Source organism: Pseudochaenichthys georgianus, unplaced genomic scaffold (assembly GCF_902827115.2).
Source record: "Pseudochaenichthys georgianus unplaced genomic scaffold, fPseGeo1.2 scaffold_482_arrow_ctg1, whole genome shotgun sequence".
NCBI classification, from domain to species: domain Eukaryota; kingdom Metazoa; phylum Chordata; class Actinopteri; order Perciformes; family Channichthyidae; genus Pseudochaenichthys; species Pseudochaenichthys georgianus.
Window position 1 is genome coordinate 84780 of NW_027263046.1, and position 12731 is coordinate 97510.

A 12731-nucleotide genomic window follows, 5' to 3' on the forward strand; every position below is an offset into this window, starting at 1 on the left:
TAAATATGTTTATTAAAACTATCAAACACTGACAAGTAGTTTCAGTTGTTGCTGTTTTCCAACATGTTTCTGAAGTTACATGAGGCTTTACTGACTGAATAGTTTACACTGAAGAAGCAGTGATTTGATGACTCCACTGTTCCTAAAATACAGATTCTGGATGTGTTTTCACATTTAAAATTCATCCTATTTGTCCTCTTTGTAAACGTTGTGATCTTGAGTTGACTCAGTTTCTGAGGGTTCGAGTTTGTCTGGCTGCACATCATGAGTTAGTGTAGATGGAGCAGAGTTTCAGATGTGAAGTAGGAGCACGTTGTGTTTCATATTAATGAGAAGTCTGTGTTCCTGCACTTTAATGGTCTTTCGCTCTAAAACTATTCAATAGAAAAGTGACTGAAGGCTCTTTTTGTATTTTACTAAAAGCTCAAATGATCATAGTAGCGAGGGGCCAGGGGCAACTCTCAGAAGTCCTTTCAAAACAAAAGCCCTGGTCTGATGAAAGACACTTGATGCTAGATAAATGTGTGCAGGTATCTTTGTAATCACACGAGAGGAAGTGAAGGGCTCGTTGAGACAGTCCTTAATGTTCGCTCAGAGCACATCAGACTAGAGCAAGGATGAGGGCTTTCCTCTGAAGCGTCACTGAAGCCACGTCTGCTTCAGCTGATCAGCTGTCAGCTTTAACAGCTCTACACACTTTGGACAGTTTGCTCACATGTGCACTCTGCTCATACTAATATAATGCTCTCAGTTATCATGAAGCAGCAGCAGTGTGTTACCTGTTTAACCAACCTGGTATCACGGCAAGACGTGAACATTTACCATGCTGAGACGTGAAGATGTCACGATTTCGTCCCTTCAACCATGAAAGTTACACGGTATTGTTAACCAGTGGAGAAATACCCGGAGATGCCAAGCAAACGCTCCCCGACGGTCGGTTGTTATTGTCAATATAATAATGATTTATTTTGTAATAGTCACACTCGATTACGCCGATTTTCTTGTTGCCCCAGCTGGTCGACACCTCTTTGAGCAGAAACAAAGGCTACATTAATGTATTAAATCGATGCTAATCCATGCGTGTGGAATTAACGGACGTGACGTTGTGCGATTGCGTTGCCAGGCAACAGCTTCGGTTCGGTTCATGTTAATTTACAAACTCTTCAACTACAACCGTAGTTATATTTAAAAACATGTTAGAAGGCCTCACGAAATACTTTAATGTAAATTTAAATTGAAATGTGAAGGAATGAGTGTATAACAAAATACATCCGTCATAAACGAAACCGGAAACAGACGTAGGCAAGATCCTCAGCTCGATGATTGGATGGTTTAGCCGCAATGCATGATGGGATTTGGTGTTTATGCGATGTGAAATCCGAAAACATTTAAAAAAAATTAAATAATACTTTATTCCAAGTGTGCTTGCTTTTCTCTTTGAAAGTCATCACATAACGGCATTGTAATACACGGTTCGGCTGCATTAAATATTACGTATCTGCCGTAGTTCTCTATTTAGAGAGCCCTGATGAGAAGACTTCTAGACAAACAGGAAGAACTGCCGCCGAAACTGAAAACGTGACGTGGATCATAAATATATCAGCAATTAAACAACATCTTACATTTCTTTTCACACAATACGTCTCCTTGCAGTATCAACACTAATTTGGCTGACTTTTATATTTGATCCAATTGGTAGATAGGCTGTATTTACACCATAAAGGTGCACAGCTGATATAAAGGGACACCTAGTGGTTAAAGCATGTTATTGAATTTTATTATTTTTATTATTAGATATTAATACGATCCCTATAAAGTATATTCATTTCTCGTTATTCTATACTAATAGTTCATTAAAGACTGTATATAATGACTATTTTGCACATGCCTTTCAAGATTTAAAGATGTTCTAAGGTTTATTGACATAATACACAACCACGGTGTAGTTATGCAAAGAATGGAAAACTTGGGTCGCAGGTTCCTCAACAGTGCATTACAAGAGATCAATATGTGTGTGTATACCTCCACCATTAAACTGTCATATTCTGCACATTTCTTATTCTATCTATGTCAGGGTTGAGTGAAGCAGACAGGACCTAAATGCAGATTTAACCAAAAATACCTTTATTTCAAGGCTAAATGAAACAAACAGAACTCTTCCCTGTGAACACAGTCAAACAACAACAAGGATCTAACAAAGACAGACAGAAACACCAGAACTAAAATACACACAGGACTAATCAAGGAAACAAGAGACAGGTGAGGAGGGAGGAGAAAACACAGGGGCACCAGGTGAACACATTCAAGAAAACAGGTAGGAGGGAACACGCAGACAGAAAACCAAAGACTGATCTAAACAAGACAAAAAACACAACAGATCGTGACAATCTACATACATCTTATAAGAGTATAATACGTATGTATAATATCAGTTAAAATAAGTGCTTAAACATAGTTGACATTGCAGGAAAGCAATATATTAGACGTTAAGTACTTTGTCAGGCTTAATATTTATCTGTAGATTCACATGTCACTGTGTGTGCTGTGTGCTCTGCATGTGTGACCATTAAAGAGGGTTTCGTCCCTCCATATTCTTCTTCTATACCTCCAAAGCTTTTTTCTTATTCAAAAGAAGACCTTAACCTAAAGTATTTTTTAATGTTTAAATTAAGCCTTATTAGTTTGTCTGTTTTGCACTTCCTCCTATTAATATCTAATAATACAAATAATAAAATGCAATAACGTGCTTTAACCACCAGGTGTCCCTTTCTATCAGCTGTGCACCTTTATGGTGTAAATACAGCCTATCTACCAATTGGATCAAATATAAAAGTCAGCCGAATTAGTGTTGATACTGCAAGGAGACGTATTGTGTGAAAAGAAATGTAAGATGTTGTTTAATTGCTGATATATTTATGATCCACGTCACGTTTTCAGTTTTGGCCGCAGTTCTTCCTGTTTGTCGAGAAGTTTTCTCATCAGGGCTCTATAAATAGAGAACTACGGCAGATAGGTAATATTTAATGCAGCCGAACCGTGTATTACAATGCTGTTATGTGATGACTTTCAAAGAGAAAGGTCTCCCTCGAAAAAGAGATCTATGATCTCAAGGGACCAATCTGATTAAATAAAGGATTTCACATCGCATAAACACCAAATCCCAACGTGCATTGTGGCTAAACCATCCAATCATCGAGCTGAGGATCTTGCCTACGTCTGTTTCCGGTTTCGTTTATGACCGATGTATTTTGTTATACACACATTCTTTCACATTAACATTTAAATGTACATTAAAGTATTTCGTGAGGCCTTCTAACATGTTTTTAAACATAACTACGGTTGTAGTTGAAGAGTTTGTAAATGAACATGAACCGAAGCTGTTGCCTGGCACATGAATTCCACATCCACACGCATGGATTAACATCGATTTAATACATTAATGTAGCCTTTGTTTCTGCTAAAAGAGGTGTCGACCAGCTGGGGTAACAAGAAAATCGGCGTAATCGAGTGTGACTATTACAAAATAAATCATTATTATATTAATATTGACAATAACAACCGACCGTCGGGGTAGCATTTGCTTGGCATCTCCGGGTATTTCTCCACTGGTTAACATTACCGTGTAACTGTCACGTTTGAAGGGACGAAATGGTAAATCGTCACATGTTCACTTCTTGTCGTGATACCGGGTTGTGTTTAACACACACCTGCTCACCATCAACCACCTGCATCTCATCTTTGTTCTGTATCCTGCTTTGCAGCACAGGATGCATCTAACCTGGCAGAAAGAGTTCATCTTAGCCTACCTATTCATTACCTGCGTCTGTACTCAGAGATATTCTGATTGTGAATGAATGATTTATCAACCCAGAATAAGATTGTCTTTTGAACTTCAGAGATGACTTATTAGGGTCTGAGAGCAGAGGTTTGACCCTTTTGACCCAGCTCGCTAGGATAGGATTATTATTATTATCATTATATATATTATACTTACTTTAATGCGCATATCAAAAGTGCGGAGACTAACCAAAAAGCCGTTGGAGGTGTATAAAAAGACGTACAGGAAGTCGGCCATTTGGAATTTGGCGTTGGAAACATGTTCAACTGGAGTTTCCACTTTCTAAACTTCTTCAGCTCTGATCAGATTATTAAACCTGGAGTTATTTCAATCAGGAACATTGTTTTCTAAAGTTACATCATGTTTTCTTTATTCAGACTGTGGGGCTGCAGTTTGTCAGAGATCAGCTGTTCTGCTCTGGCCTCAGCTCTGAAGTCCAACCCCTCCCATCTGAGAGATCTGGACCTGAGATTCAACGATCTGCAGGATTCAGGAGTGGAGCTGCTGAGAGATCTTCTGGAGAGTCCAGACTGCAGACTGGAGACTCTCTGGTCAGTACGGGGTCTCTGCTGGTTCAGCAGTATTGTATCATTCTTCCATAAACTATAAAAGGCCAGCTGAAAATGCAACGCCGAACTTTAATAATCAACTTTCTAAAGGACATATGGGGTTTTACAGAAGAGTGGAAAAGGTAGTCTTTTTTTATGGGATGTTTTTAGTTTCTAATAACTGGTTACTTCCTGTAATGCAGCTGAGAGCTGTGGCAGGCAGTCGTAGTGGTTGCAGAGAAGATATGATGGGATGTAAAGCATGAGTTCAGTCAGGACTCTGAAGCTGACTCAAAGAACAAACACTTATTTTAAACTGGTTCTAAAACTGTTGGGTTGTGTTCATCCCTACAGGATCAGAGATGGTGAGACGATCAGAGCCAAGATCCAGAAGACCTGTGAGTACTGAAACCATATCCTCAATTCATCAAGACATTGTACCTGATCTTCAAAGGTCTTTTTAGCACAACAACAATATATTTTAATTCCATTTTGTTACAGCTCTATTCAATCAATTTGGCTGCTGATGTTTCTCTTTGTTCAAGTTTCATTATTATCTTTCTGTGTCACCTCTTCTCTCCATCAGGTGACTCTGATGTGGAACAGGAAGTGAAGACAGACAGAAAGGTGAGAGAGGGGCAGTTGAACAGAGTGAAGTGTATTTATTTCACCACTGAATTAAAATATAATTGTTAGGGATGTCAAGTTAAACGCTTTAACGCTCGCAATTGATCGAAATGATTCAGTTATTCGATTATGAGTTATGAATATTTCTATTTAATTTGTTTCTTCTTTTTTAATGGGAGGTGTGCCTAAGAGGATTACATATCACCAAGTTGATTCAATAAATGTATATGACGATGTCATTTAAAATATCTGGATCCCCGACGAAATGGGAAATATTCCTACTGGCTGGTACTTCTGCTCTGTGATTGGCTGGTAATAGAGTGCTTTGATTGGCTGGTAATACTGTGCTGAGATTGGCTGGTTATACTGCGCTGTGATTGGCTGGTAATACTGCGCTGTGATTGGCTGGTAATACTTTGTTTTGACCATTTGAAATTGACAAAGAACTCAGATGATCCAGACTAATTTGCATTTTTCAAATAATAAATAAATAACTTTGTTTTTTCCAGGCTCCTGAATCCTTCTCACCTGAACACAAAACTGGATCTTTATACAGGTAATGCTATAAAATGACCAAACATTATTTAAACACAATCAAAATATATATTTATTTTGAGATGAGGGACGATGTGAGGAACTGCAGGAAGGCCAATTAAGTCCAGAAGTGATTAACTTTATAAACTAATGTGGATAAGAAGTTTAATTATTCAAATAAACAACTTAACATTTCTGCTTTCAAATACTGTGAGAGCAAACTAGAACCAACACTGTTTTCTATTTATTTATAATAATGGTTAAATGGTACCATTTCTCTCTTTATATTGAGTGATGGAGGCGACATGTCAAACACATGACGGACTTTAGAGGTTTCTCAGCATGTGATCCAGCCACGGCGCCAGGATTTCAATGTTGGGTGGGCCAATGTAATTTCGGCTGGGCCTGTTCTAATAGATGTTTCTCGTCAACAAAAATAAAATAAAAACAAATGCCTGCATATCATTGTAGGCAACTGTCGAATGCATGTTTCCTATAGTAAAGACACTTTTTCTAAACCCTTCTCTTTTAAACATGTTCACTTATAAGAAGCTTAAATATTATTTAAATGATTAAACGTCACGCCGCAATGAGTGAAATTAAATGTTAAACTGCTGCATGTTATTTAGTTTTGGTTCACAATACATTGATACATTTAGAAACAAAGAGCATACAACGGCAGAATACAGAATAATGAGCGAGCACCTGATGTGAGTCTGTGTGGTTAGACAGCAGCCTGATGTGTGTCTGTGTGGTTAGACTGCAGCCTGCTGTCCTTTTTAGCGGATCTAGCGAAGTGAGCGGCCGTGAGTAAATGGAACTGGTTCTCTGACGCGGTACTTTTCAGAGGCTGCAGATGTATCATTAGACTACTTCCTTCTGATACTGCAGAGCTTTCATGAGCTGAAGGTACGTTTCATACTAAAGCAGCTGGGCAGCAGATAGCCTACTGTTGCTTCACACTCGCTTTGCTGGTTTGGGCTGGAGAAGGCCTGCCGCGTCAGGGTGCGCTCCAGTAGTTGCAAATGGCACGAAATGTTAGCTCTACGTTTCTTAATCAATTTTCTAGATATTTAGTCTCAATATGAAATGAGGAATCTCTTGCTTTGCACACGTGAGAATTATGTCCGGTAAAACTTTACGTGTTACCGATTTTTCTCAATGATCTCTCCCTGTCGGCCCTCTGGGTTGAGTAGCTGATGGAGGATGGTTCCATGGTCAGACTTCTCGCACTGTCTGTAGTTTGTATTTATCTCCATAGCTATTGCATGAGCTGCCCTGCATTCGTGTTTACTGAGAGATAGTCGATATGTTTCCAGTCCCTGTAACCATGGCGACTGAATGTATCTTCTCCGCCGGCCCCGCCTCTCTCACTAAAATGCCGGTACATTTTACAAAACACACTGTCCTTGCTAATGCTATACTCCAAGAATGTGGGCAGCGAAGCTCCTTTTCATTTGTCCGAAAAGTGTCTGAGGGTACTTTATGAGCTTTGGCTGTGTAGCCGCCGGGTCATCTATGGCTGATTTGTCCGGCACTGGGATGCTATTTTCTGTTATCCTGCAACGGGTGCTACGTTCCGCAGAGGGACTGAGCTCAGCGTGGGCACAACTTTAAACACACTCTCGTCACTCTGAGGCGGCACCTGCTGTGAGGATGATGAGTGTGGTGGTTCCGGCGGCGGCGACTCTGTTCTTACTCTTTTAAAAAAACTGAACATCGATTGTTGTGACATCGTTAGTGAGTGCGGTATTTTGTGTGTTTGTGTAGTCCACTGTCCCCCTTCATCTGCGCACGCCCGCGAGACGTTCTACGATGTGTTTGCTCCCACGCTTCCACTATGAGTTACTGTAGGTCCGATTCACATGTTAGTTACGTTGCCTGATTATGTTAATTCATGTTGCTTTTAAAGTGAAACACATGTTTGCTTTTATTTTATTATTGAATTGTTAGTTTTGATAATGAAAAATAAAAATGTTGGAAACTATATTTTCGCCCAGTCATTTTTGATCAATTAATGGGTCGGCCCAGTGACAGAGTGGGTGGGCCTAGGCCCAGTAGGCCCACCCATAACGCCGCGGCTTATGTGATCACACCACACAGCAGGACTTACAGTTATCAGAGAAAGTACTTATTATTACTTTCTGGTAGTTTCTTTATCATTAAACACACACACACGTTTTTATCACAATGTATTAGAGCAGGCGTCTCCAATACGTCGATCACGACCCCTCAATAAGTAGCTCGCCAAGCAAATCCAAAATGTAAAAAATACACACAAAAAAAAGGAAATATAATTAAAATAATCTACCCTATGCATAAACAAAACCTCAATCATAGCGAACTCTATCTACTTACTACAACTCTATATCTATCCAACACCCCCCCCCCTCCACCCCCACAATGAATATCGACCAATCACGTTCTTGCTTGATTTGCGGGACCAGCGTTGCAGTCGGGAAGAAAAGCAATGTGGAGCGGCAGCTCACCGCTTCATAAGGAGTTTGACCTTTCCTTCTGGCAGATTCTACACAACACATCAGCCCCATTGAACACAGCCTAGTCGTGCCAGCCTTTACAACACATGAGGGCAGAGTTTTACTCTGTGTGTTGCAACTTGCATATTTATTGCACTTGATGCACACACGCACGCATGGCGTAATTTCCACTGGGGACAGGGGGGACGTGCAATAAAGCAGGTTAAAATAATTAAATTGCAAAACAAATCTTTTAGTAAACACTGAAAACGGGTCCCACAGACCCAAACAGCACAAAGGTTAAAGGTCAGCATATAATAATGTTACAATGTGCTAAATATATACACTGCAAAAGACAAAAAAAGAGGAGTAAAAGTAACTCATGACTTGTTTTATTTTTTGAAAGTTGCTCTCATCCTAAAAAAGGTTGGAGAGCCCTGTATTAGAGTTTAAAATAAGAACTATATCATTTCCCACCAAGAACAGAGTTATGTCTTAATGCTGATATGCTGGGAACATCTGATGGTTTTCAGTTGAAAGTATTGAAACTTTATTGGTTTGTTAATTGTGTTTGTGTGTGCAGTACATTTTCAGATGCTCAGAGAAGCCAAAACATCCTTCATCCATCATTCACATCCAAATATGAATTAACATTTAAATATGTGCATCTCGTATATTGTCACGTGATATATTTAATTTCTGTTTCTTTGGTAACAGTCACTGACAGCAGGAGCACGGACATGTGATCAGATCACACTGACAACACATTACACTCTATTATAACAAATGATTATATATAATATTACATGGAATATTGGGAATATATTGGGTTTCCTGAAAGGCGCTATAAAAATATTATATATTATTATTATTATTATCATGGAATAACAGAAAATGTCTATCAGAATTTATGTCAAATATTTGTTCATCAAATGCTTGAGGTTAATATAATGTTTCCTCTTTTTTTAACACATGTTAATAATAATAACACATATATTACAGACTTTCTGGCTGTGGACTCTCAGAGACTGAATGTGAAGTCGTGGCCTCAGCTCTGAAGTCTGACCCCTCCCATCCGAGACATCTGGACCTGAGTTACAACGCTCTGGAGGACTCAGATGTGGAGCTGCTGAGAAACTGCAGACTGGAGGCTCTCAAGTCAGTTCACTGACTGCAGTTCATACAGATCTGTTTGTGTTTATCATTTTCAGAATTTGCCTGAGAACAAATATATTGTATTTATTATTTTCCACTTTTGCTAATGACTGCATATTGATCAGAGTAACACAGAGAAGGTGAATGTGTGAGGGAGAGTGTTTGAGCTCCCACAGACTCACCCTGTGCTCCAGGAGTCAGTGGAGATGCTGTCAGTACTGAGGAGCTGTGAGGGAGATGAAGGAGTTGTTAAACATCTGATCAAAGTTAAAGTTCCAGATTATCAATGGACTGATTCTACATCATCTCTGTCGTTAAAACCTTCTTCAGCTCTGAACAGATGATTACACCTGGAGTTATTTCAGACAGGAACATTGTTTTCTAAAGTTACATCATGTTTTCTTTATTCAGTCTGAGTGGCTGATCAGAGATCAGCTGTTCTGCTCTGATCTCAGCTCTGAAGTCCAACCCCTCCCATCTGAGAGATCTGGGGCCTCATGTATAACGCCGTGCGTAGGATTCACGTGGGAAGGTTGCTTACGTAGTAGAAATCCGAAAAATAGGTACATACATTTTCCGCCACTTCCCGATTCACCAAACATTGCGCACCGGCGAGGAAAGTGCGTACAGCACTTCCTACGCCGGTTTCCCTTACTTTCACGTAACGCCCATATTTGCCTATAAATAGTCAAAGAAACGCCCATTCATTCATTCTGACTGACTGCAGGAAGGAGATCGCAGGAAATGACGACAGAACAGCTAAAAAAGACACTGTCTCACACCGTGTCAGATTCTGGTTATTTTGGGTTGGTCGAGATAAATCATATTGTTCGGATCGTCACCAAAATAAATAAATAAGTGGTCCGAAAAAGGTTAATGAAAAAACAATACACATCCTTCCTCAGGCAGTGTGTTTGCACCGAGGTCAGGAGACCCCCCCTTGATGAGAGACTGTAAGAAGTGAACGGGGAATCCCCCCGGTGTGGAGTCATGACGAGTGGATCCGAATTGTGTTTTTGTATTCGGTGGTTTGTGTCCCAGCTGTCGATCAGCTGTGCGCAGCGTCTCCACTGCAGCCTGTGCGTCTCAACGCCACCGCAACAACTCTAACTACCACATACATGAAATAAAACAAATGTGTTGTGTTAAATCAGCTGTTCAATTATCCAAATACTGTATATGGTGTTCTTTGTGTGCACTGAGGATTCTCAAACAGGCGTTTGTTTAATCACTTTAAAATTGGCTTCAATCAATGTTTGAAAGTGAATTCTTCATATATGATAAATGAGAGGTAACATTTTATTTATGGTATTATTTCCACACATTTCTCTCATTCTTCCTTCTGCCAACGATGTCGCAGTTTCTCGTCTCTCCCGTTGTAGTGCTTAGTGCGTACTCATGGGTTAGAGTTTGCGTGGAGGACCGCACGTTTTCCCGTCAAGTTGGTATTTTATAAATCGCAAACATGGCGTAGAATTTTTTTTTGCGTATATCCCTTTATAAATGAGGCCCCTGGACCTGAGTTACAACAGACTGCAGGATTCAGGAGTGGAGCTGCTGAGAGATCTTCTGGAGAGTCCAGACTGCAGACTGGAGGCTCTCAGGTCAGATCTCCATCTTTAACTTCTGTGCTGAGATCAATATGTATTTATCAAAGTGCCGCTCGAGCAACGGAGCGATGTTTGAAGCTCTTGTTAGAGGCTGTACACGTGCCGGCTTTCTGCAGCATAAATCCACTGCTGTGATGAACAAGCTCCCAGAATGCAACACGGCTGCGCTCATAGTAAAAATAATAAAACAGATGGAGCATGATTTAACTTCAGGAACTAACTGTCTGGTTGGTTTGGTGGGAAAGTTTGAATATGTAACTGGCGGTACTTTATGAATATGAAGTGTTCATCGTCTCTCTTCCACTCTGGCTCTGCTGACCGGACGTTTACTGTCTCTCCTGCTGAATCTGACTGGCCTTAGTTTATTAACAGTGGTGTGATTTCCTTTCAAATAAGCCACAGCAGCGTCAGAGGAACGCTTCAGCACAGACCTCACTACAGACAGCGCCTCGTGGCTATAGGCTGACATTTCTCAATGAAATACACTGGCAGCATCAGGGTGTTACCTGTTTAACACACACCTGCTCACCATCAACCACCTGCATCTCATCTTTGTTCTGTGTCCTGCTTAGTTTTACGTAAAGTTTACTTCCTGACATAGACATGTTTATGTTCCCATCATTTAGACGTGTTTCCCAGATAATAAACAGAAGGTTGATATAATGATTATCCACAATAACAGAATGAAAGTCACTGTAAATCAGGGAAAAGATCATTGATTAGGACGCAGTAATGTTGAGCTACACATTTCAGACCTGAACATCTGACTGGAAGATAAACAGATTTTTATCCTCATCATGATTTCTTTATTCAGTCTGATGAGCTGCAACTTGCCAGAGATCAGCTGTTCTGCTCTGGCCTCAACTCTGAAGTCCAACCCCTCCCATCTGAGAGATCTGGACCTGAGAGGCAACGATCTGCAGGATTCAGGAGTGGAGCTGCTGAGAGATCTTCTGGAGAGTCCAGACTGCAGACTGGAGACTCTCTGGTCAGTACGGGGTCTCTGCTGGTTCAGCAGTATTGTATCATTCTTCCATAAACTATAAAAGGCCAGCTGAAAATGCAACGCCGAACTTTAATAATCAACTTTCTAAAGGACATATGGGGTTTTACAGAAGAGTGGAAAAGGTAGTCTTTTTTATGGGATGTTTTTAGTTTCTAATAACTGGTTACTTGTAATGCAGCTGAGAGCTGTGGCAGGCAGTCGTAGTGGTTGCAGAGAAGATATGATGGGATGTAAAGCATGAGTTCAGTCAGGACTCTGAAGCTGACTCAAAGAACAAACGCTTATTTTAAACTGGTTCTAAAACTGTTGGGTTGTGTTCATCCCTACAGGATCAGAGATGGTGAGACGATCAGAGCCAAGATCCAGAAGACCTGTGAGTACTGAAACCATATCCTCCATTCATCAAGACATTGTACCTGATCTTCAAAGGTCTTTTTAGCACAACAACAATATATTTTAATTCCATTTTGTAACAGCTCTATTCAATCAATTTGGCTGCTGATGTTTCTCTTTGTTCAAGTTTCATTATTATCTTTCTGTGTCACCTCTTCTCTCCATCAGGTGACTCTGATGTGGAACAGGAAGTGAAGACAGACAGAAAGGTGAGGAGCAGTTTCACCACTGAATGCAAATGTAATCGTTAGGGCTGTCAAGTTAAACGCTTTAACGCTCGCAATTGATCGAAACGATTCAGTTATTCGATTATGAGTTAAGAATATTTGTTTAAGTCCGAGCACGGAGCGCTAAGACCCAACGGCGTCCTAGCACGAAGTGCGAGGAACCTATTGTTATCCTAGGTATTATTCTTATTATTCCATTTCGGTATCCTGTTTTTGAGGGCTTTAGGATGCTTCAAAAGTTGTATAATTTTGCACGGATTCCAGGATCGGTGAAAGATTCAACATTCTGGAGTCAATGTGTTCAAATTGTCCAACA

At 40.2% G+C, this 12731-nt stretch overlaps 1 protein-coding gene across 1 annotated transcript in view; it reads left to right on the top strand.

The window, feature by feature from the left end:
• The window catches only part of LOC117442831 (NACHT, LRR and PYD domains-containing protein 1-like), a 31796-nt gene that overhangs the window by 5910 nt on the left and 13155 nt on the right, over positions 1-12731 (top strand). Inside the window, exons 3-10 of the mRNA XM_071202495.1 lie at positions 4216-4389; positions 4741-4784; positions 4973-5013; positions 9052-9182; positions 10688-10783; positions 11604-11777; positions 12125-12168; positions 12357-12397. Coding sequence (XP_071058596.1) covers positions 4216-4389; positions 4741-4784; positions 4973-5013; positions 9052-9182; positions 10688-10783; positions 11604-11777; positions 12125-12168; positions 12357-12397 — 745 coding nt within the window. The remainder of the gene's footprint in view (positions 1-4215; positions 4390-4740; positions 4785-4972; positions 5014-9051; positions 9183-10687; positions 10784-11603; positions 11778-12124; positions 12169-12356; positions 12398-12731) is intronic.